Consider the following 24,500-nt stretch of genomic DNA (forward strand, 5'->3'; position numbering starts at 1 on the left):
ATTAGAAAATTAAATGACACAAAGTGATAACATGTACATTAGAGAGCCACAAAATGTGAAAAATGTGCAGGGAAATCATTGTTTTTGATAATATTAGCATAGGAAATCCATATGAGATTATATTAGATGTTATTTCTTAACCATGAGCTTGACTTTGAGCTTCTGAGTTATTACAGCAGTGAATGGAAATGCACAATTACAAAATCTCAACGTCGATAAGACAAAAACCAGCAGCTGTTTGGTGAAATGATGCTTTTATAAAATACAAAGAATAGGCCGGGGCTTCGGCTCACTTGGCTAATCCTCTGCCTGCGGCGCTGGCACCCCGGGTTTTAGTCCCAGTTGGGGGCGCCGAATTCTGTCCCGGTTGCTCCTCTTCCAGTCCAGCTCTCTGCTGTGGCCCGGGAAGGCAGTGGAGGATAGCCCAGGTGCTTGGGCCCCGCACCTGCATGGAAGACCAGGAGAAGCACCTGGCTCCTGGCTTCGGCTCGGCACAGCGCACTGGCCGTAGCAGCCTCTTGGGGGGTGAACCAGCGGAAAAGAAAGACCTTTCTCTCTGTCTCTCTCTCACTGTCTAACTCTGCCTGTCAAAAAAATAAATAAATAAAAATAATAAATAAAATACAAAGAATAAGAAATATCTCCTGTTTCGTGTTTATTAAAAGGAAAGATTGATTTGATGAACAACACCTTCAACAAAATCCCCATAGAAAGTACTGTTTTCACACAGCTGAATACCTGGGCAATATAGGAAGTTGGCATCATGCATTGTCATAATGATTTTTTTTCAGTTTGAGTGTAGTCACTGTTTATTATCTGACCAGATAACAAAAATACCATAGCAGACACCTTAGTTCAACCTTCTATTAAGTCTGTTGATTTGGTCTTCCCTACAACAGCAGCCTATGTGAAACCAGGATAATGTTCTTCAAGAGCATAATTATTTCGTGAACTGGACCTATAGGAGAGCAAAATATTTACTGCCTGTGGAATATTGAGCCTAAATGTGCTGCACTAATACAATTCATACTAACAAGCTTTTGATAAAGACAACACATGCCCACTCTTGTCTGTCTAGACAGATACTCTGTGTTGCTAAGTACAGACAAATCCAAATGCTTTGCGCTTATAGGAAGCCAAGGACAGAATTAAAGATTCTCTCCTAAATCAAGAATGCCTTTGGATATGTGTAGAATTCAGAGATCAATATATAAATATAATAATTACAGCTGGTAATTAAAGTCAAAAGAGTAGATTATGTCACCCAAAGAGAAAGAGTTAATTTTTAACAAGAGAGAATGGGGTAATATAAAGGATACAAGATATATTTGCAGGAAGAATTTAAACAGAGGCAGGGAGCTAAGAAACTGTTGAGACAATCTGCATGCCTGCATTGGCAGAATATGTAGTTGATTACAAGGCTCTCAGGGAAAATATTCTTGGCTTTCTAGATTCTCTGCTGTAAAGGAATTTATCACCTCATTTACCAAAACCAGAGCTGCCAAAGCAGCAGGACCTCTATCTGCACATTCTATCCCTCTTTCCTCCTCTCTCCATCTCACTCTAAATGGGAAAAATATCTTGTACTGTCATTGGGAAAGGACCATAGTTATGTTTTCTGTATCAAGAGATTATTCATGTGATAGTACAAGAAAAAAGAAAAGATTTTTAATGCTCAAGAGATTGACTTTGTTAAATTACCAGGAAATACATAAATTCAGGTAGTAATCCCTACTCTCAGACTTAACTCTGAGTATTGTTCTCATGCTTAACATAGATAGAAAGATCATTTTTTTAAAAGATTTGTTTTATTTTTGAAAGAGTAGCATAGAGGAGGGAAAGACAGAGAGAGAGAGAGTCTTACATTCACTGGATCATTCCCTAAATGGCCACAATGGCAAGGACTTTACCAGGCCATAGCCAGGAACCTGGAACTCCATTTGGGTCTCCAATGTGGGTTCCAGGGTTTCACAGACTTGGAACCATCATGGGCTGCCTTCCAGGTTACATTCGCAAGGAACTGACCACACACCCTCAGATGGGGTGCTGGTGTTGCAAGAGGTGGCTAACCCAATGCACCACAGTGTTGGCCTCATGACTGATCATTTCTCAAGTATTTCCCAATGCTATCTTTGAAATATTAAGGGAAAATAAATAAATGCATATAGATGTATTCTTATCTGCTATACAAACAACATGAAAAGAAATATTTTCTGCACAGTATGTGTGCACTTATGAAAAGAGGTGAACAAAAATATGTAAACTGTTTTAAATAATTTCTTTAAAATGCACATCTTCACACACAATTTCCAGGACCATGTGAATGTTCAGTCTTAAAAGAAGACAGTGGTGATGAAGAGATAGTTACTATTTCCTTATAATAAAAGAGGCTTCATGGAAAAGATCAGCAGGAAGGGATTTAGGGGCCTAAGGTGAAAAGAACTTCTCATCCTGTGGACCTCCAAAGATACAGTGAGTTTCCTTGTACAGTAGGAAATCCCCCAGAGATCTAGTGAGACAAGGCAGGTGTGGAGTAATCCAAGTATTACAGAGGCACTAGCTTGGTTGTGGTTGTGATTGTGCCAAAATCAAAAGGGACGCTCTTATACTATAAAGCCTCTCAAATATTTGTCCTATCTTGCCTGTCCTCTAGGATAACTAAAATTTCTGCTTAATAAAATGCTATGGTTAATATATGAGAAAAGGAACCACATATTGTTATCACTATACTACTCCTAATGCATCAGAGGATCTGTGTGGTGACCACTAGTGGCAGCTAACATCAGAAAAGGAGTGGCAACTAGGTCTCGTGGGCCTCCCGATGGAGGACACACCACCTATAAGTACTCTTACCAGATAACTAAAACTAAGCCTGTAGATCTAGTTCTTAGATTTAAATAACAATTGAATTAAATATGGTAGGTTAAGTTGATGACACCATGGAGAGTCAATCAGCAAAATAAATTATAAAATAGTAAGAGCAGAAGAGAAGGAAATCTCAAAAAGAGATTCAAAGATATATCAACTGATAAAATGTATGGGCTTTATTTGCTCCTGACTTTTTAGAAAATGTGTCTAAACAATATGTGATAGTGGCCAGCATTGTAGTGTAGCAGATAAAGCTGCTGCCTGTTACAATGGCATCCCTTATGGGCACCAGTTCATGCCCCAACTGCTTCACTTCCAATCCAGTTCCCTGCCAATGGACTGAGAAAAGCAGGAGTGGATGTCCCAATTACTTGGGTCCCTGCCACCCACATGGGAAACCTGGATTAAACTCCTGGTTCCTGGCTTCAGCCTGGACCAGCCCTGGCTATTATGGCTATTGCAACCATCTGGGTAGTGAACCAGTGGGAACACATCTCTCTCTCTAGCTCTGCCTTTCAAATAATTAAATAAATCTAAAAACAAATAATTTTTTAAAAATTTTTATGTTTTCTCCATACAAAATTAAGTTAAACTGACTTCAAGACTATGTGTGTTGCTGTTTTTGTATTATTTACAAAATGATTAGATATGTCTAGTTTGGAAGATTATTTAGTCAGCCAGCAATTAAATTTGCCAGAAACTTCATTTGCCCAATCAGTCTTGTTGGCCAATTACCTACCCCTCAGAAAATCACGTGTTTAGGGCATAATCACTTGGTCTGATGACTGGGAACCTGGGAAAATCTTGAAAACAGCGCCACTTTCTCTCTGGATGTTCCAGTATGAAATTGAATTGGGAAATCCAAGAAGGGGGAGGCAACCACATCCAAAGCCACCCAGAAAGTCTCACTATGTCAATCAAAGACTCTCAGCAAAGCAGGAGTATCCATGTTTACAACAGAATGAGAAAAGGAAGCTTTGAAGAAACAGAACAGAAGTTGAGTTTGAAGAGATCCTTGGGATGTAATAAAAAAGAATACTGCTTTTTACAGTGAGACTTTGACCTTGACTGTGAGCAGCCACAGCATTTTAATGCTATGAAGCTTATTTAGAAATTGCATATTAGTGATGTGATTGTTCATTGAAGTTAAGATTCTCTTTTATATTATATATGTCTCGTGTGTGTGTGTGTGCATATATGTGCGTGAAATCTCTATCCTGAGGAGTGATCTCTAGGTATGTTGGCCTAGCCTTAATGCCTCAGGGTTGTGGTTTTCTCATCAAATGTCCTTCATGTTTACCTCTGAAACATTCTGTGATTCTCTATTAATATACATTTACAGGCTTCACTGTACTGATATATATGAGAAGAGCAGAGTGATGGGAAATGTTTGGAAGAATGTTCTTGTTCAGGGAGTTAATGTACTAAAAGGAGTTAGTTGTCATGATGCTGTGCAGGAAGATTCCCATTATGGCGTTTTAAACTTGTTCTTTAAAAAAATAATTTTAGGTTGGCAGAAATTGCACACTCCCTTCTGAAGTTGGCACCGTACGACACCCAGACAATGGAAAGCCGTGGGCTTCGGCGCTACATCATGGAGATGCTACCCATTACTGACTGGACAGCTGAGGCAGTGAGGCCCGCCCTCATCCTCATTTTAAAGAGATTGGATAGAATGTTCAACAAAATTCACAAGATGCCCACTTTGAGGTAAGGAGGCTTCGCAGTTAGCTGTTGACATTACAAACCCCAAAGTCAGGATTGGTCATTTGTTAGAAGAATAAATTGCTGAGTTAAACTAATGACTTGAAAGTTTACAGTTGGAATATGGGCATAGCTAATCAGATCTATAATTATCTAAGAAGAAGAATGTATATTTTGAGGCAATAATATTTTCTTTAAAAATATATGTGTTCATCTTGAAAAAAAATCTATCCGTTTCTTAGCTTTCATATTCTTCTTTGACACAAACAAAAAATTCAACTAGTTCCCTTCAATCACTTTTGAAATAATGTAGGGTATGTCTTATAAATAAAATAACTAAGTAAAGAAGAAAATTAACTATATGTTCAAAATATTGTATACAATACCAATTTCAAGAAATGCCAAGTTTTACAGTAATCAGTCAAATAGCAGCTACAAAGTTCACAGGATTGATAACAAATTCCTAATTTTTACTTTTTCATCTAATTTAGTATATTAAATGAATACTAATACCACTTGATCTCTGTTCAGTGGCTTGAGCAATGTCCTTTCATAACATCCCTATGAGTGATGTCTCTGAACCAGCCTACCTAGAGATAGGGGTCCAGTTTGGAAACTATAATCGTAGTGAGCAGGTAGTTCAATTGATGTATGATAATAAATCCACTAAATTGGTAATTTCAAGTTTGTGTTACTTTGAATAGTAATAGAATTTTCTCTTCCTTTAAACTGAACCCAACAATCAATGCAATTCCTGCCCAAGAAATCATAGCACTTACTCTTCCATTTATCAGGACTTTTACAAAAGTTAGTTTGTACTCTTACCATTTATTCAGCCATTAGGAATCACTAGGGAAAAAAAACTAATAAAAAATTTCCATTTTAATAATTAATGGCTTGTTCTTATTCTCTTTCATATCCTGATAATGAATGCTTTTACATGATTTCAAGGTTATTTATTTCAGTGGCATAGAAATGCCTACTCTTAAAGCACTATTTGATTAGTGGCCCCAATGGAACATTTGTGGTGTTGGCAAATGGCTGATGCAAAATTTATAGCTGTCTTATGAAGGTGTGTAAAAATAAATTCTTTTTTCTTAAGTAAATCAACATCTAAAGATGTTAAACATCTCCATAAACTGACCCATTTGTCATCTAATTAAGACTGTTATAAAGAATATCAGGCTCCCAGAAGCAGATTGTGAATTAATACATTGACAGGTTTGCAGTAGGCAATTTTCTTGGGAAGCATGATGTAAATATGAGGTTGGATTAGATTAAACTTTTTTATGTAACCTCTGTTTAAACATAAGAAAAATTGACTAAACGTGACCTGTGGACCACTAGGGCACCTTCAGTATCAGAGATATCAATGTACACTCACTTATGAATACATTTTCATTTTGTCATTGCAGGGATTCCACTTCAATAGGAAATATAAGCTTAGAAAGTATTTCCACAAAAATATGGAAATAGTATTGATATCAGCAAAACAGAGATCAATCTTCCAGCACTGGGACAATTACAAACTGGATTGACTTTTATTACAAAAAATTCCATATTCATCTAATTGAGTTTATATAATCCCACCACATATACTATCATACAAAGTAGCCAAAAGTGATATTTCTTGGGAAATCAAGAAAGAACACTTTTAAAATAGGTAGACTATTTTCTTCTAATGTGATCTTTTTGTCAGGAGTTAAGCCAGATAAATCCAATTGTATTAGTGTAGTGCAAAAACTAATGGAATCAAGTGTAGTCTGATAAATGGATTTCAGAATTGCAGCCAGGGTCAGATTAATTCCATTGGAAGTAATTACCCCAGTAATGGGCCCCTAAAATACTATTCTTAGGGACTCCTCTCACAGCTAAAACCAGGGAACTTAAAATGCAACCCATTCATCATCTCTGTTTTTTCTTCAATAGATTTTGTCTCATTAGTCGAATGGGGCAGGAGTGCCTCTGCTACGTTTTCCGTAACTTCTTCCCCTCCCAGTGTGCTCTGTACTTTTGGAACAACATGGGTAAACACCATCCCGTGTGAAGCACTTTGTTGTCTCAGATACACATCCTGTCTTAGATGGTGTCAGAATCACTGTCTCGTTCACTTGTTTCAGACTGTCTCCAGAAAGAGCCACGCTGCTAATGGCTCCTATATTGTATTCCAGGCGACAGGTTGAGTGGGAGCCTGCCAGCAATTTGATTGAAGGGGTTTGTTTGACACTTCAGAGGCAGCCAATCATATCCTTCCTGCCTCACCTTAGGTCACTGATCAATGTCTGTGTCAATCTGGTGAGTAGCCAAGTGGCAATCTTATGAAACTTTGCAAAATTTAACTCTGCTATTGACGTCTCTGAATTGAAGATTTACAGGTCAACCACTTTGTGCCCCTATCTACCCATGAAAACAGATGGCTCAGGTGACACTGAAAATAGTGAGGTACATTTCAAGGTGGTGCGTGGGGAGATACAAGGGCCCATCCCCACACAGATGGGATTTTGATGTACTGCTTCCCATGCACTACTTTGACAATTCACCTCTTCAAGTTGCGCTGAGAGTTGAGGGCTGCCAGTTGGAGAGTGGGGTGGTGGGAGTCACACAATTGGCTAGAAGTTGAGGTAGTCTAGGGTGGGGGAGTTTAAAATGCAAAGAGGATTTTATTTATTTACTTATTTATTCATTTTAGTGCAAAATTATGAGTTGGCCAGTCTAGGATTTATATAAAGCAAACAAAATTTTAATCATTTATGCAATATCTAGAGTCTGGTCCTGACGAGGTTTTGTACAATGTATGGAAACCATGTTAGAGCATTTCATTGAACAGGATCTGCTGCTTAACTAGTTGAGCAATAATCAGTAGTTGGAATGCCTAGTGCAAATAGAGCTGTTGCCATCATCATTGTTGTCAGTATTTGCTCCATAAAAGAATGTTGACTACATTCCTCTGTATCCACAAGTAAGTGTTCAATCTCCCAATTAGAATAGCTTTTTAGTTCATCTCCCATTATTTACATAGTTACTTATAAACATTCTACAAAACCTTGGCTGAATATAGTTTAATGTTCGATCTGACTCCAGATATTACATGCCTTCAGAAGGCAACAAGAAAGAAAAGATTGAAAGGAACATGTCCAACCTTCAATTTATTATTATTATTATTACTATTATTACTACTACTATCATTATTGAATGAGACTCCCTTACTACGGTTGCATGAAATTGCAATAGTCAAGGCTGGTCATGTGCTCTGTTTGTATTTCAGGTGATGGGAGTGGTAGGACCTTCCAGTGTTGCTGATGGATTACCCCTTCTTCATCTCAGCCCTTATCTCTCACCACCTCTGCCCTTCAGCACAGCTGTTGTCCGGCTTGTAGCATTGCAGATACAGGTGTGACTGCCTTACCTGTTTGTCACGCTCCTTAAGTTGTTGGTGGAGGCACCAGATCATGGTGTTCTCTTTTATTTTCTCTGCAAAGGCTGGGCAAAATCTGTGAAACAAAAATGCAAACATCTCCAAACTTTCATCGGTTTGGAACTTCAGCCCTGAGCTTGGCCCTAAGTTGTGCTTCTGTAATTCTTCTTGAGATCTCAAAAATAGCAGAGTCAATTAGTCCTGCCACAACCTTAGGAACCACTCCAGTCTTTTAAAGGTGTACAAAGTAATGGTTCACAAATAATCAGCTCACAATTGTTAATTAAAAGGGGCAGTAATATTCCAAGTCTGGTTTTAAATTGTTTTCAGAAAGAATTGCAATATAAAATTCTTTCAATATTATTACTAGACTTTGAATATATTCATTTTCTTTAATGATTGTGGGTTGAATATTGTGGTTGCTTTTTAAAAAATCTTCCCATTTAATTTATTTCTTAAGATTAAAATGATAATTTCCAAAGCAAAAGGTGCAGAATCCAAATTTCTCTGCTAATTCAGTGTATTACTAAATTTTCAAAGGCTGTAAATCATCCAAGAGCTCTGAGATCAATGGAAAATAATAATTTATGTAAATGTATAACTGATCTACCCATTATCTGACAACCAAACTTGGTGGTTCATCATCCAGAGAATGGGTGGATGATAGAAAAGAGAGTAAGTAAGAACTGTGGCTGCCTGCAGCAGGGGAACAATGACATCCCTAGAGTAATGCATTCTAATAACATGTGTACAATGATTTTTTTTCTCATATCTTGGTTATTACTTCCTGCCTTGAAGAAGTCCTTGGGTAGAGGTCAGAGGACTTTTAAATAACTTCCAAATGAAACAACTGGCAAATTTTTGTTTTCTTCCTTTTCGTTTGTAAAGTTTGTATTGAGAAACTTAATGAGAAATGACATTATGTTAGTACCTGTAAAATATTGTAATTTTTCATTTACTATTGAAGATGTTACTGTCTTTTTAGGTATATACCTCTCACTTATGACAAGCAAATGGTAAAGTATGAGTTTTGAGTGAATCTCATATGCTACACAGACAACAACTGAACTCATAGTTCCCAGGAGCAGCCAGCAGGGAGTTCACCATCTCCATCATGCTGTATAAAAACAGATGTACTAAATGGGTGTGGTGGTCAATTAATCTTTTTTTTTTCTATTATTGCTGTACAGGCATTAAAAGAAGATTTCCCTTTAAGCCATGTGATCTCCCCATTCACCAATCAAGAGCGAAGGGAGGGGATGCTTTTAAATCTACTCATCCCATTTGTGCTCACAGTAGGATCTGGAAGCAAAGGTCTGATTAATTTAATCACAGAAATTTAATGACATTTTTGTTGTGTTTTCCTAAGTGTTAGGCTGTTATTTTATTTTTCCTTTTCCCTCAGAGGTCATCATTGAAGTCAATCCGAATGAATCACACATTGTTACCTTAGGAAATAAGAGTGTCTCTTTCTTTTCAGTTTAGCTACTCTGGAACAAGAGTTTCTCTACTCCTTAGAAGATATTTAAAATCATTTCTATATGGCAAAACTCAGGAGAACACTGTTTCAACTCAACTAAGAAAATGGTACTAGTTGAAGTACAATCTGATGAGAACTGACAGATGAATGGACTTTATAACCTACTGCCACTTGGTTTAGCAGAAACTTGCCACTGTCATTAAATTCCAATATATTTTCATTACTCCTCCTTCTTACGGAGTTTTCTCTTTTAGGAAAAGTTTATCTCAAATATAAGGACAGTACATTGTAAATATTTGCGAAAAGAAAGGAGATTGCAATGGTAAGCGGGAGATTTCACTAAGAACACGAACGTTTAGGTGCCAACTATGGAGAAAATAATCAGATGCCGGGAATGCTGTTTGTTCATGGGAGAAGCTGTACTTGGCAGGAATCAGCTGAATTTCTAGGATTCTAGTTTAGAATTGGAAAGAAAGTTGACTTTTTTTGTATCTGTTGTAGAAAGTCTACCTTGTGACTTTTTCCCTTTCCCCATCTTCTTCCAAACGCTACCCCCAGATAGCCCATGGCTGGAGCAGCCGGAGGTACAGCTGCTACTACAGACGGTCATTAACGTGCTTCTGCCACCTCGGATCATCAGCACCTCCAGGAGCAAGAACTTCATGCTGGAGAGCTCCCCTGCCCACTGTTCCACCCCTGGGGATGCAGGGAAAGACTTGCGTCGGGAAGGGCTGGCTGAGTCCACTAGCCAAGCAGCATACTTGGGTGTGTCTTCATTCATATTTTTCCTCTCTCTCTCTCAAATATATATATATATATATCCATCATATTTGAGTGTATTCAAGTTCTACCTTACTCAGAAAGTATTTAGAAAGAACTCAATCCAGAAAGTATTTGAAGAAGACATTGGAACAAGAAACTCCTGCAAAAGAGTCTGGCTTCCTTCAATGAACATATGCGAAAAACAATGCACTTTGATATCCACAATACCTGAATTACTTGGTTGTTTGTAAGAGTATCTGGGCATGTAAGGAAGGCATCTATAATAAGAATTCCTCCTTGCTCATTAAGTAAGAGATTACTAGTGGGATTTGGTAGCTGTTATCAGATCTAGACTCAGACTAGTACACAAGGACACAACATTGCACAACTCAAGAGGTTCACTGATCTGTCACCTCTGTGAATGGAACCCCTGGAGTGGGCAGCCAACATCCTATATAGCAAAATATGGTGGTCTTATAGCATGTTATGTCTCCTCCTAGCTATTTTTCATCCCTTTCTTTAAATGTCCATCTAGGCCGGCGCCACAGCTCAATAGGCTAATCCTCCACCTGCGGCACCAGCACACCTGGTTCTAGTCCCAGTCGGGGCACCGGATTCTGTCCCGGTTGCCCCTCTTCCTGGCCAGCTCTCTGCTATGGCCCGGGAGTGCAGTGGAGGGTGGCCCAAGTGCTTGGGCCCTGCACCCTCATGGAAGACCAGGAGAAGCACCTGGCTCCTGCCTTCGGATCAGTGTGGTGCGCCGGCTGCAGCACACCAGCCTCAGCGGCCATTGGAGGGTGAACCAATGGTAAAAGGAAGACTTTTCTCTCTGTCTCTCTCACTGTCCACTCTGCTGCTCAAAAAAAAAAAAAAAAAAAAAAAAAGAAGAAGAAGAAGAAGTAAAAATCTCCATCTTGTCTTTAGTGAGACTAGTCCACTGTTCTCCCATAGGCTTGCCTCCCTACTTTGGCTCCTACTTTCCCATTACCCCAGTCCTGCCTTTAACTTGGTCCTGACCCATGGGATGAAGGAAAGCCACTCTTTGACCCTGAATGAATTGGGCAACAGAAAGAGACCACTCTTACCATAGCAGTGAGAGTAGCAAGCATTGGCAGCAGAAAATCACAAAGAAGAAAGTTGGGAAAGCCTTTCCTGACATTTTTCAGTTCACCAAAGCAGATCTTCATGGGCAGAATAACATGAATGCAAACATACTGATCAAATCAAGTCCTTGGAGTCTGGAATCTGTATTTGGGAAGTATCATAAAGGGGTGACAATGAAAATGAAAAAGGAGAAAAAGAAACAAGGAATGCACATGTACGGGACCTACCCACATGGGTGCCCAGCTGCCAAAGGCATGAAAAAGCAGGGATAAAATAAAATCCAGACTGTGGCAAAGAGCCCTGCACAACGATGTGAGAAAATACTTGCTAAGTAACTACTTCCAGTCCTCTCCACTTTCTGCCTTTTAAAAAAATATCTATTTATTTTCAATTGAAAGAGTAACAAAGAGAAAAGAGATAAAGAGGGATCTTGCTTACACTGGTTCCCTCCTCAAACTCTCACAACAGATAAAGCAGGGCTGGGTTGAAATAACGAGCCCCATATTCAATCTGGGGCTCCCTTGTAGCTTGCAGGGACCCAAGTACTTGAGCTGTCACCTGACTCTCAAGGTGCTGGATGGGAAGTAATAGCTGGGACTTAAATCAGATACTCCAATATGGGATGTGAGTGTCCCAACTGGCCAGTTTATTTTATTTCGTTTTTTTTTTTTTTTTTTTTTTTTTTTACCAACTGTCTACTTTAAAATCATGCCACAAACATACCCCATACTTTTTGCATTTTTAATGGTGTTGAATTTTTGTTGTTTCTACTTTACTTACTTGGCCAGGTTACTGGACCTCTACATAAAAATCTAATTTTACACTTATTTCAAATACTGTGCAATATTCAGTGTTTCCTTTGTGCTTTATTTTACTATTACATTGAATTCTCATATCACCACAACTCTAAGAAAGTAATGTTATTTTCATTTTAGGAGTGAAGGGGCTAAGGCCCAGAAAGTTTCAATAACTTGACGCACACTCAGTTAATAAGTGAGAGGCCTGACTTCAAATCCAGGCCATCTTGCACCAGAGTCTGTTCTTCACCTCCTTGTCATACATGCTTGTATGCTGGGCTGGCGGAGGTGAAGCTGGAAAGCAGAATGGAATAAACCCAAAGGCAGCACATTTGTTTGTTTGCTTGAAGGAGAGGAAGTGAGATGAAGAGAGAGGGTGTGAGAAGATGGTCGAGAGGGACATCTTACAGCATCTCTTTCCATGTTACAAGGCATGGTTCTCTCCCCCTGGAGATGTCCTAGTGAGGATCAGCATGCATGTGTCTCTTTTTTTTTTTTTTTTGACAGGCAGAGTGGACAGTGAGAGAGAGAGAGAGACAGAGAGAAAGGTCTTCTTTCGCCGTTGGTTCACCCTCCAATGGCTTCTGCGGCCGGTGCGCCGTAGCCGGCGCACTGTGCTGATCCAAAGCCAGGAGCCAGGTGCTTCTCCTGGTCTCCCATGGGGTGCAGGGCCCAAGCACTTGGGCCATCCTCCACTGCACTCCCGGGCCATAGCAGAGAGCTGGCCTGGAAGAGGGGCAACCGGGACAGAATCCGGTGCCCCGACCGGGACTAGAACCCAGTGTGCCAGCGCCGCTAGGCGGAGGATTAGCCTGTTGAGCTACGGCGCTGGCCACATGTGTCTCTTAAGGGGTTTCTGTGTGAATTTAAAAGTTCAATACACTTTTAAAAGATATCTGTGTTCTTCTGATCAGAATCAGAGCATGTTTACCAAAGTTCCCTTAACTGCCCTATAGCAGACCTTGTGGTGAGAGCAGGGGTGGCCGAGGAAGTCCCATCATAATCTTTCATGCTTCAGGATACCCTGGTTTGTCCTGACACAGCAGGAAATCTGCCTTAGGAACGGAAAGGGAAAAGAAGGGAAGGAAATAGGAGGGGAAGGGAAGGGAGGGAAGGGGAGAGTAAGATAGATTGTGAAAACGGAAGAATCTGGGAGGAAATAGAAATTGTAAAAAAATCCAACAGGGGGTTTTAATAGATATGATGTGCCAATAGAGATGGGGGAGGAGGATTCTTCATCTGGAAGGATATACTCAAATTTATTTCCTGGTGACTCTGAGGAGCAATTTAGAGTGGAGTTGGGAAGAAAACAGGGAGGGAAAGGACTTTTCTTTTATATTTGTAAATGTCTGCATAGTTTATTTTTTAATCATGCAAATATTTGTTTCCATGCTTAAAAGAATAAAAGAAAAATGTTTGAAAATATACATGTTTTAGTTGAGAATATCTGATATGCTGGTATTTCCATAAATACAATATGACAAAGCTTTTGGAAAATAAAACTCCAGCCACATTTATAAAACATTTCCCTTTCAATTCTGTGGACCACTTTGCTCTATATTTTCCGAAACAGTGGCTTAGTGTATTTAAGATATTTGTGTTCTCCTAATCAGGATCAAAATACATTTACCATACATATTTTTCTCTTGATGTCAGGAACACTGTAGCTCAGGAGTGCACATTAAGTTTTTGGAAACATGAGGAGAGTTCAGACATTTAGAAAATTTCCTGATGCATAAAGGGCTGAGGGTGTGGGCAGGTTCCTCCAAAAGACTGGTCTGCAAGCTCACTTTTCTCTTTTCCTGGTGTGAAGCACTGAAGGTCATTCTCGTCTGCTTCGAGAGGCAGCTGGGAAGCCAGTGGTACTGGCTGAGCCTCCAGGTGAAGGAGATGGCTCTGCGGAAAGTGGGAGGCCTAGCCCTCTGGGACTTCCTGGACTTTATTGTGCGGACCCGAATACCCATCTTCGTACTCTTGCGCCCTTTCATCCAGTGTAAGGTGTGGTGTGTGCTTCTCCTGGAAATGACAAACCCCGTGAAGATGCTGCTCTCTGTTAAGACAGGATATGGAGGGAGTGCTCATGGGATGCACTGTAGTCAGTTAGTAGGGTCTGTTAATACCATGCTTGATGAGAAAACAGCCAACAATATATCCAAAGGGTAAACTCTCATTTAAAGTACCTTCACAGCAAGAGCTTTATTAGAATCTCTAAGACGTTGCCCTCTCTCCCCATCCGCCACTCTCTTCCCTCCCCCAAGACCATAGGCTCAATGAAACAGTCTAGAGAATGTACTCATGTTTTCAGTGCATTCGTGAGTTCTGATCTTAAATAAACATATGAAGAAGATGGGATTCTTCAAGCATGTCTTCTCTCCAAGACACTCAGAACTCATCAGCTCTCTTCGTGTTTTAATTTCTTGTGGGCAGCAACTGATAACATATTGATAAGGCACTTGCTGTATTAAGTACTGTTCTGCGCACTTTCCATGCATTACTTTATTAACTCCTCAAAATGATGAAGTAGGGACAGTAATTAGGCCATTTTACAGAGGGGAAAATCGAGGCCCTGAGAATCTATGCCTTCCTTTCAGCTTCTGGCCCAGCCAGCAGAGAATCATGAAGAGCTTTCTGCCCGGCAACATATTGCTGACCAGCTGGAGCGGCGCTTCATCCCACGGCCTCTGTGTAAGAGCTCGCTCATTGCTGAATTCAATAGTGAACTCAAAATTCTAAAAGAGGCGGTCCACAGCGGCTCAGGTGAGTATGCCTGGGGTATTTTCAGTTTGATTGACTAACAGAACTCACAACCCTAGAAGAATCCCTCTGCCCAGGTCAGGGCTCATTTTGGAATCATGTCCTTGTTCATCATTTTGGCACACTTGTAAATCTGAACAAGCAACTGTTGTCAACAACAAAACAGAAATGAAAGGAGTATGATAGGAATTCAATTTCGTACCTTTTCTAAATATTTTTTCAGTCTTTGTTTTGGTAGTTAAACTCTTTCTTGAATATTTAATTGGGGAAGGAGTAATCTGTTTCAATTCTTACCTTCATTTCCATTTTGAAAAAGAGAAAAGGGACTCTCGTTTCTTGAGCATCTAGTGTATGATCGGCTTCTTTCATTGATGTGATTTCCTTTAACACATAAAATATCTTACAGATGCATAACCCAAAGTCCACTAGAAGAATAAGGAAACTAAGACTCCATAGAAGTTAAATAACTTATACACATAGAAAGGTCAAAAGTGAGGCAATTTTAAACCAGGTCTGTGTGATTATAAGCCCTTAACTTTCAACAGAATGGAAGGAGGGGGTTGAATTCAAGTCGGCAGCTGAGGAAGTACTTTCTTTACCTCATTTAGAACACTCTCTTTGGCAGTTGTTTACTTTTCACAGTTACCTTAACAGCAGATTACTAGGGAAAGAAATTAAGTCATTATCTGCCATTAGAGGGCAGTCATTACCCATAAGAGAAACATAAGAGTTTTGTTTTCTTTCTGTTGTTAGCCAACAGGTCTAGACAAAATCTGCACATTGTTATTCAAGTATTCTGACACAGAACTGAGGGGTGTTTTATAGGTTGAAATTTCCAGAAAAGGATAATAAGAACACACTTTTGATGTATTCTGATTCTTATTGTGAAGTTCATATCAGACAACTCATTTGATACTGCAATATGCCTATGTCAGGTGAAATATATTTGTCAGTATAAATTAGCAAGTTGGAAGCTACAAGGCAGGACAAAATTAATTTGCTTCCTACCAGCCTTGGAAACTGAAATAAAAAAGCAGTAAGTCAAAACATCTTACATTGTCAAAGATGTTATGCTCTTACAAGGAAACTATTCAATTATAATATATTGAGGTCACTACTGATTAAAAAAAATCTTCATTTCCATTTGCTACTATGTCCTAAAGATCATGTGTCTGGGCTACACTACTTAACTGGCCTTTCCTAAAAATACAGTGGTCACGGGAGACTTGGAAGCAGATATTTGTTTCCTTTATGATCTTCACCATGCATTTCCTTTTTTCTCAACTTCTCTAGCATACCAAGGGAAGACTTCCATTAGTACCGTGGGCACTTCCACTTCCGCTTACCGCCTGAGCCTGGCCACCATGTCCCGCTCTAACACAGGCACGGGCACTGTCTGGGAGCAGGACAGTGAACCATCCCAGCAGGCTTCACAAGACACCCTGAGTCGGACTGACGAGGAGGACGAGGAAAGTAGGTCACCCCAAGGAATCCAGTGGGAGTCACAGCAACAGCACTTGGGAAAGAAGACTTGGGAAAGATTTCTGCCCTTCCAACATTTTTAGTTCTGATCTCTTAGTCATTTTACAAAATGCATACAAATTGGAATTGTCACTGATCCCATGATTTCCAATGCCTGCTATGCTTTAGATTCTTTGGTATTTGGGGCCATTTGGAAAGAATTCAGGAAATAAGTAAACCTTTAGTAGTGATACCTAAATTTCCCATGTATTTAACCATTACTAATGTCTGTTTAAATTGTAAGTAAGTAGGGAAATGCTTATTCCCCTTTCTCCTGGACATCCTTTTTAGTGAGTTGATGAGCGCTTACGTGACCTGGCTGGGCAAGGAAAAGCAGACAATGCATATGCTTAGGACTCCATGAGTCCATTCACCTGCACTAGCCAGTAGCTGGTCTCGAGTGGATGCAACCTAAATTGGAGTTAAGAGAACTACCAGTGATTGATGAGCCCAGAAGCTTCTAATTCATGTGCCAAAGACTTAGTGTTATTGAAATAAGGAGAAATACAGTCAAGAAACATTTTACATGTATCCTTAACAAGAATAAGTGTTAAAAAGTTGAGCAAAAGTTTCCATTGTATGCTATTATCATTTAAGAAGTTTCCAAATTGTATTTTCCCACTGTGTTTTTTAACTTGTATTTATTTATTTGAGAGGTAGAGAGACAAACAGAGACAGAAAGAGATCGCCCATCTATTGATTTACTCCCTAAATGCCCACAACACCCAAGGCTGAGCCAGGCAGAAATTAGGAGGTAGGAATTTATCAAAGCATTCTGCCGTGTGGGTGACATGGACTCAGCTGTGAGTCATCATTAGCAGGAAGTTAGCTGGAACTTGAACTCAGGTTCTCTAACATGGGTTGCAAGCATCCCAACAATTTGTTTAAATGACTACATCAAACATGTGCTCCTCTACTTTTGTTTTTAGTCTCTCTGATAAAACATTTATAGCAAAGTTGTGCTGTCAGTAATTTAAATGGGGACAAATTCTGTATCCAACTAAGTACCTCTCTATACCAAGCAGCAACAGAAACATTCCACTCTGAACTAAATTAAAAGAGGAAATCAGAGTGTAAGGTTAGAATTTTAATTAAGATGAGTGAAAGTATTTTAATTTGACACTACAATTTGGTGAGTCAAGAAGAAAAGAAATAAAAGCTTTGCCAAACCAGTTTTCAGGGGAGCAAGCATTTAGTTTAGCGGTTAAGACACCCATGTCCCACGGTGGTGTATCTGGGATTGATACCTGACTCTAGCTCCCTACTCCAGGTTCCTGCCAATACAAATGCAGGAAGTGGTGGTGGCTCAAGTACTTGGGTCCCTGCCATTCATGTGAGAGACCTTTATTGAATTCCAGGTTCCTGACTTCAGCCTCCCAGCCCCAGGCAATGAGGACATTTGGGGAGTAAACTAGCAGATGAAAGATCTCTGTTTCTCTGCCTTTCAAACAAATTTAAAGTTGCAATTAGACAAATCATGAAGTATCTTGACCAAGAAAACAATAGGAGAAACAATAATCAGCAGTTTAAAAATCCATGAAGTCGTGGTAACAGTTCAGAACTTAAAAGTAAAATAAAAAAAGTAAAATCCATTTTTATGTAATGCTTGAAATAGTTTCTTCCTGCAATTTTGTTTTCTAGCAATAGGAAATGACGCAATCTATCTTTTAGGGGGCTGAAGCTATTTTACAGGTAACCTGATGAATAACTAGATGGTTCTAGATAGTTTAATGAGTAGGAAGGGGATTTAGAAGAAGAGTAGGGAAGACCTACACGGGCTAAGTGCCAATATGTTGGCTAAGAGCCAATATACTAATGAGGTGTGTTGAGGGGAGAGCAAGGGGTTTGGAATGAGGCCGCATGCAATTTTTGGATATTATGTCTGTTCTGAGACAGCACAAGGCTACTAATAAAGGGTGGAGTATGGTTGTGATGTGGGTTTATATTAATTTATATGAGGAGGGGTATGAAAGCCACATTGTTGACTGCTTTGTATTAAACTAGTTTCCCATTCAATCATAAAACCTGTATGAAGACTTATCCAGGTATGAGATGACTAATGAAGTATGAGAAAGATTTGCTCTCTTCTCTGTAAGGTATTAGATATAGTCTTGTAGAGGAGATAATAGACATTTGCAACAAAGAACACTTTAAAAAGGTTTAACGGGAGTCATCACAAGATTAATCACCTAACAAATATTGGACATATGCATGTTAAGTGACAGATATGCTCAAAGGGCGTAAAACAAATGAGAACTAAGAAAGGCACTCAGAGAAATAGGTGAATCTGTCCTACCTCGGTTTCCTTATTTTTAAGGCAGCTTTGCTACTACCTGTGAACATGCCTAAAAAGGACTAAGATACTATAATAAGTATCAATTTCAAATCAGCCATTATCTGACAAATTAAAATTTCTAGGAACACTTTTCATATTCACCTTTTTATTTGAAATAGGTTTGGTCAGAAATATGATCACTTAGCAGTAGGCATTGTAGTACAGCAAGTTAAGCCACCACTGAGACACAAGCATCCCATATGGGCACTGATTTGAGTCCTGGCTGCTCCACTTTCAATCCAGCTCCTTGTTAATGTGCCTAGGAAAGCAGTGAAGATGGCCCAAATACTTGGGCTTCTGTACCCACGTGGGGACATGGAAGAAGCTCCTGGCCTAGGTCTGGCTCTTGCAGCAATTTGGGGAGTGAACCAGCACAAGGAAAATCTCTTTCTCTCTATGTGTCGCCCTCTCTCTCTGCCTTTCAAATAAATAAATCTTTTTTAAAAAATAAATATGATCACTTAGGTATTTTAAATAAATAGCATCAGGGGCCAGTGTAGTGGCACAACAGGTTAAGCTGCCACTTGCAATGCTGTCATCCCATATTGAGTGCCAATTTGAGGCCTGCCAGCTCTACTTCTGATCCAGCTTCCTGCTAATGTGCCTAGGAAGGCCTTGGAAGACAACTGAAGTACTTGGGCCCCTGTCACTCATGTGGGAGACCAGGATATAATTCCTGGCTCCTGGCTTCAGACTGGCCCAGATCTGGCTATTGTAGTCATTTGGGGAGTGAACCAGTGGATGGAAGATCACTCTCTCTATCGCTCCTTCTCTCTTTCACTGTGTGTGTATGTGTTTGTGTGACTCTCTTTCTCCTATTCTGCTTTTCTAAAAAGTAAAATAAATAGTATCAGTGCTGGCACTGTGGCATAGAAGGTTAAGCCACTGCCTGCAGTACCATCATTCCATATGGGTGCCGATTTAAGTCCCAGCTACTCTATTTCTAATCCAGCTCCCTGCCAATGCACCTGGGAATGCAGCAGAAGATGGTCTAAGTGCTTGGGCCCCTGCCATCCACATGAGAAATGTAGATGAAGCCCCTGCCTTTGGCTGATCCAGCCCTGGCCATGGCAGCCATTTAGGGGAGTGAACCAGTGGATGGAAGATTCTCTCTCTTTCTCTCTTTCTCCTTCTCTCTGTAAATAAATAAATCTTTAAAAATAAATAAGTAAATAGTATCAGATGATATTACATGGCACTTTGACAAAAGCCAATATGCTTATTAAAGTATGTTAATGTTCACCAACAAATAAAACAACTTAGCTCACAAATACTTGTGAGGTCTTGTCACAAATACTGTACTCAAGTTAATTTCATATGGATTCGAATCCATTATTTTCTGCTTCTTACTCTCTGGAGAAAATAAAATTATATTCTTAAATTTTAAAATTTATGCTAAAATATGCATTCATTTCTGAACTTTAGTTTTTCAACTGTTTGTCTAAAGTATCTGAAATAAATTTCCCCTCAGCACCTAGAAATCAGTAAATGTACTAAATGCAGTTTTTGAATGTCAAGGAAATGTAATTGTCTCATTCAATAACAAAGTCCCTATTGAACTACTCCTGGAATGTTTTAAAATTTGTATTCCAGCTTTCCTGAAATCCGCAATTTGCAGATGCTTGTTGACCTTCACAGTATATTTATAAAAAAGGCAAGAAGTTTATATTTATTTAATAAAGGCTGCTGTAGTGTGTGGTTGTGGGAGATGCATAGATGCGAAAAATTATTGGTTTCAGATAAAAAACTAAGACTTTGAAGGTCTTACAAAGGAACCAATGATAATATAGGTTTGAAGACAGTCTGCAGATTGAATTCAAGCCAAGGATAGAACACAAGTACAGATCTGGTCGGGGTTTTTTTTATCAGTGTCATAGTTTCCCTAACACTCTATTGCTTTGCTCCTTTCAGATGACTCCGTAAGCATGCCCAGTGTGGTAAGTGAACAAGAAGCTTACCTCCTGAGCGCCATTGGAAGGAGGCGGTTCTCCAGCCACGTCTCCAGCATGTCTGCACCTCAGGCTGAGGTGGGCATGTTACCAAGCCAGAGGTAAGGAGCCATGACTATATTACACTCTGTATTTGGGGGCAAATATAGAAATTCTTAAAATACACTCCTGTTATTCCACAAAGACTGAAAGTAATGCAAGTAATGGTGATGTTTTTTAAGTAGAACATCCACCAGAGGACTTTTCAACTAGGTTCTTGCAAGCAATAATGTGCAGTTTTCTAAATCAGGTTAGAAGTCTCTCCTTAAACATTTTCCATAGATAGATAAGTGGTCTTCTCTTTGTTTGTCAAATGGCATTCTTGTATTTCAGTTTTATCATTACTGAGCTAATAGCAAGTATGTAGGACCAGTTTGATGCCTTCATTAAAGTTTAGGCTTCTGACATGCCATCAGTATGCAGTTGCAGGTGGTGATGCTTAACTAAGAAGAGAAAGAACTGTGCCACTATTCATGACATTGAGAAGGTCATTTAACAACAGCCCACAATTGTCTATTGTGAGTTTTGGAGGCTGTGAATTTTAAGATCACCTCCATTTATAGTTCTATGATTTCATGACTAAACTATTTTTAACATTTTCTTTATGTGTTCACTGCCTTCTATGAATTTAAGTCAAAAAAAAAAAACCCTTATACGCGATATTTACAATTAAAATATAACATAGAAAATGATCTGATGTAAGTCTAAATATTATTTAAGAACCAATGATATTTTCACCTCAGGAATTGGATTTTTTCAAACACTTGGCCTTATGTGATTTTAGTTAGTTTGCTGCTTATTTTTAACACCACAGATTCATAGTAGTATAATGCATATATAGTAAATGATAAAAGCCAGGGCACATTGTAATGTTCAGATAAAACCAGTTCATATGCAGGAATAATTATCCTATACCCCTCAAAAAAGCTTTAGCAATCAGTTCAGGAACTACATAGATGAAATGAAATTTGTGAAATAAAACCTGAATTTGGAGAATATTGAAGTTTAGGGATCATGATAGGAGATGACCATAAGTAAATTTCATACTTTTAAAAAATACAATATTTTATGTTAAGTACTATTTCATTATTACAAAGATTAATAATTTATAAAGGTCCCTGTCATTCTAACAGATTGTTGTACCTATCATTTGGTAATTTCCCTTTGAAAAAAAATTAAATGCGTAAACAAACTCAGAGCCAAAAAAATAACATGTCCAAAGAAGCTGTAGTCATAAAAGCAGTTCACATTGTGGCTATCAATGTATTTTCAATTGCTAGCAATGTGCAAGAGTCTGACCAGAATAAAGTTAGCAATTTATTTAAATGTTTTTAAAATTATACAATAGGAGGGATTTTAAATGAGGGTTTTTTTGTTGTTTTGTTACTTACCTAAAATAAATGGGCTATCAATTTTCTTTCTACATATCCATTAAGGACTTAACTCATTTTCAAGGAGAAAATCTGTCCTGTTATTAACTTGCTAGAAATGCAGAAAAAATATAGTTTAACCCTCTGGGCTTGAGCCATTGTTTTTTGGAAGACTTGTGAAGCTAATACTACCTCTATATATTAGAGACAGTGAACTCCTTCCTGGGGACAGAGGCCCTTCTTACAGTGTGCATTTAGGTAATCTCAATTCTTTGGGGGCAGGCATTCCAGTTTTCAAAATGGTTTATTTCCATCCAATGTAACAGCTCTGTATTGAGTGCCTATGTGCACTTAGCTCAAGGCTAGGCACCAAAGGAAAGACAGTAAAGTAGGACAGTTTCTGTTCACAAATCTCAGATTAGTTACCTCTAAATAAATCAAGAAATGATATAATTATTCTCTTACCAGACTGACAGGTTTCTTCTTTTGGTATCTATAAGTCTGTCACTAGAGGACGGAAAGTAAGGAGGTAAATGTGAGTTCCATATGAATTCCCCATGATATCTTCCCTCCACTCATTTACTTGCATTTTTATTGCAAACTCAGCGGGAAAAGTTTGGTTCTTTCTTTTTTTTTCTTAATGGCATCAGTTCCAAGAGTTTGACTGTGGTGGTTCATGGTAAGTGGTTTCTGTGTGATAATGTAAGAATGCACAAGAAGCAGGATCTTGGTCAATGAAACACCATGTACATAAGATAAGTTAAAAGTAATAACCACCTACTTATATGATTACCAAAGGAATGACAGCTTCATCCTGTACAGATTCATTCTGCAATGTGATTCGGAGCTCATGTGTGTCCATTTAGAGCTCATTTTAACTTTTGACCAGTAAACAGATCACTCCTCTGAGAGTTGTATCCATTCAAAGTCCTTCCTCCCCCATTGCCTTGAGTCCTATGTCGCGACAAACCCAGCACAAGGTGAAATGGTTGACTGTCTCCTTTTCCTTCCTTGTTCTGTTAAATTTATTTATTTTTGGTTCTTGGAAGCAGAATATCGCATGCCTTTTTTTCTTTTTTTCTTTCCTTTTATCATTTTCTTTCCCTAAATGCTTCATCTCCCTACCCCTCCTGCAGTGAACCTAATGTCCTCGATGACTCCCAGGGCCTGGCCGCCGAGGGCAGCCTCTCTAGGTACAGTGTCAATGCTACCTGTCTATTGGTGTCTGTGCTGGGAAACTAGCTGTTTCCTGTCTCCTCTGTCTCTCTGTCTCCTCTTGCCCCGTCTTGATATCTATTTCCATACCTTACCCTTTGTTGTTCATAAACACACGAGCCTGGAAGTCAAAGGTGTAGTAAACCCTCCATTTTCAGCTTCAGAAATCAATCATAAATGGCCTAAAAAGTTTACTAGAGAGAGACAGACAGAAAGAAAGAAAGCAACAACAATAAAAAAAGCAAAATTTTGTGTAATATTCTATGAGTTTTGTCCCATAAAGGTCTAAAATGTTTGATGTGCCAAATGTTAAATGTATCCCATCTAATCATTCCTTCCCTCACTGATATTGCATTAAAAATGCCTTTTAATACAAGTGCTTATTATCAGGAAGCCCCTTATTAAATCAAGATAGGACTTTTAGCTAATAAGAGCACCATGGATGGTAAGAACACAAAGAATGGTAGGAGGATGTTACAAGAAGAACAGCAGTATCACTGTAATTTATGGAATTCCTTTTCCTTGATGCATGCTATTTGGTAGGCTATTATAGTTATGTATTCAAACAATGTTTATATAAAGAATATCTGTTCTTTGGAGTACCTTGTTGACTCCAAAATTTGCCATTGAAATATCAGATATAAACATTTCTTGGTAAGTAAGAGAAGTCTTATGAAGTAAACAACAGAATGCTTTGGCTATTGGTTTAAACCTTAAGAAAAGGGGACTGCACCTTTAACACTCAGATAAACCATGTCAAACATTCCTAATCTTGTGCTGTTGATTCACTCCTCTCAACTAATCCTCATTAGGAGTAATGCTTCTTGTTGATCCTTAGAGTGTCTTTGTTCCATCTCAAGAGAAAACATTCCCTTTCAGGTTTGCATCGTTATAGTTAGTACAATACACCTGTGTTTATTGCTTTATCACAAAGATGAGGAAATGTTGAGAGGCCGTTCCTGTGAAAGGTTGTCTTTTGTTTTCTTTGCACCTTGTTCAGATTTCACATTTTCTTTTGCAATTGAAAATGAGAAATTTAGTCTACCATCAGGTTATCTTTTTATTTTTTTACTGGACCCATAAATCATGACATTCATTTGTGTTTGCGAGCCCTTGCCTTGACAGAACAGTCTCTTACTGGTGGTAAATGTGGAAGTGCTGCAGAGTGCAGGCTTAATTCCATTAGC

The 24,500-nt window shown here is 38.9% G+C and overlaps 1 protein-coding gene across 3 annotated transcripts in view; it reads left to right on the forward strand.

Moving 5' to 3' along the window:
• The window catches only part of UNC80 (unc-80 homolog, NALCN channel complex subunit), a 216,843-nt gene that overhangs the window by 182,711 nt on the left and 9,632 nt on the right, over positions 1–24,500 (forward strand). For 2 of the 3 annotated variants that reach the window (XM_062201741.1, XM_062201733.1), the window contains 10 exons: positions 4,378–4,578; positions 6,744–6,867; positions 7,838–7,963; positions 9,178–9,301; positions 10,026–10,232; positions 13,944–14,128; positions 14,722–14,887; positions 16,178–16,357; positions 20,652–20,790; positions 23,235–23,291. In XM_062201741.1, coding sequence (XP_062057725.1) covers positions 4,378–4,578; positions 6,744–6,867; positions 7,838–7,963; positions 9,178–9,301; positions 10,026–10,232; positions 13,944–14,128; positions 14,722–14,887; positions 16,178–16,357; positions 20,652–20,790; positions 23,235–23,291 — 1,509 coding nt within the window. The remainder of the gene's footprint in view (positions 1–4,377; positions 4,579–6,743; positions 6,868–7,837; positions 7,964–9,177; positions 9,302–10,025; positions 10,233–13,943; positions 14,129–14,721; positions 14,888–16,177; positions 16,358–20,651; positions 20,791–23,234; positions 23,292–24,500) is intronic. The other variant, XM_062201752.1, reaches the window with a different exon arrangement.

Source organism: Lepus europaeus, chromosome 1 (genome assembly GCF_033115175.1).
Source record: "Lepus europaeus isolate LE1 chromosome 1, mLepTim1.pri, whole genome shotgun sequence".
NCBI classification, from domain to species: domain Eukaryota; kingdom Metazoa; phylum Chordata; class Mammalia; order Lagomorpha; family Leporidae; genus Lepus; species Lepus europaeus.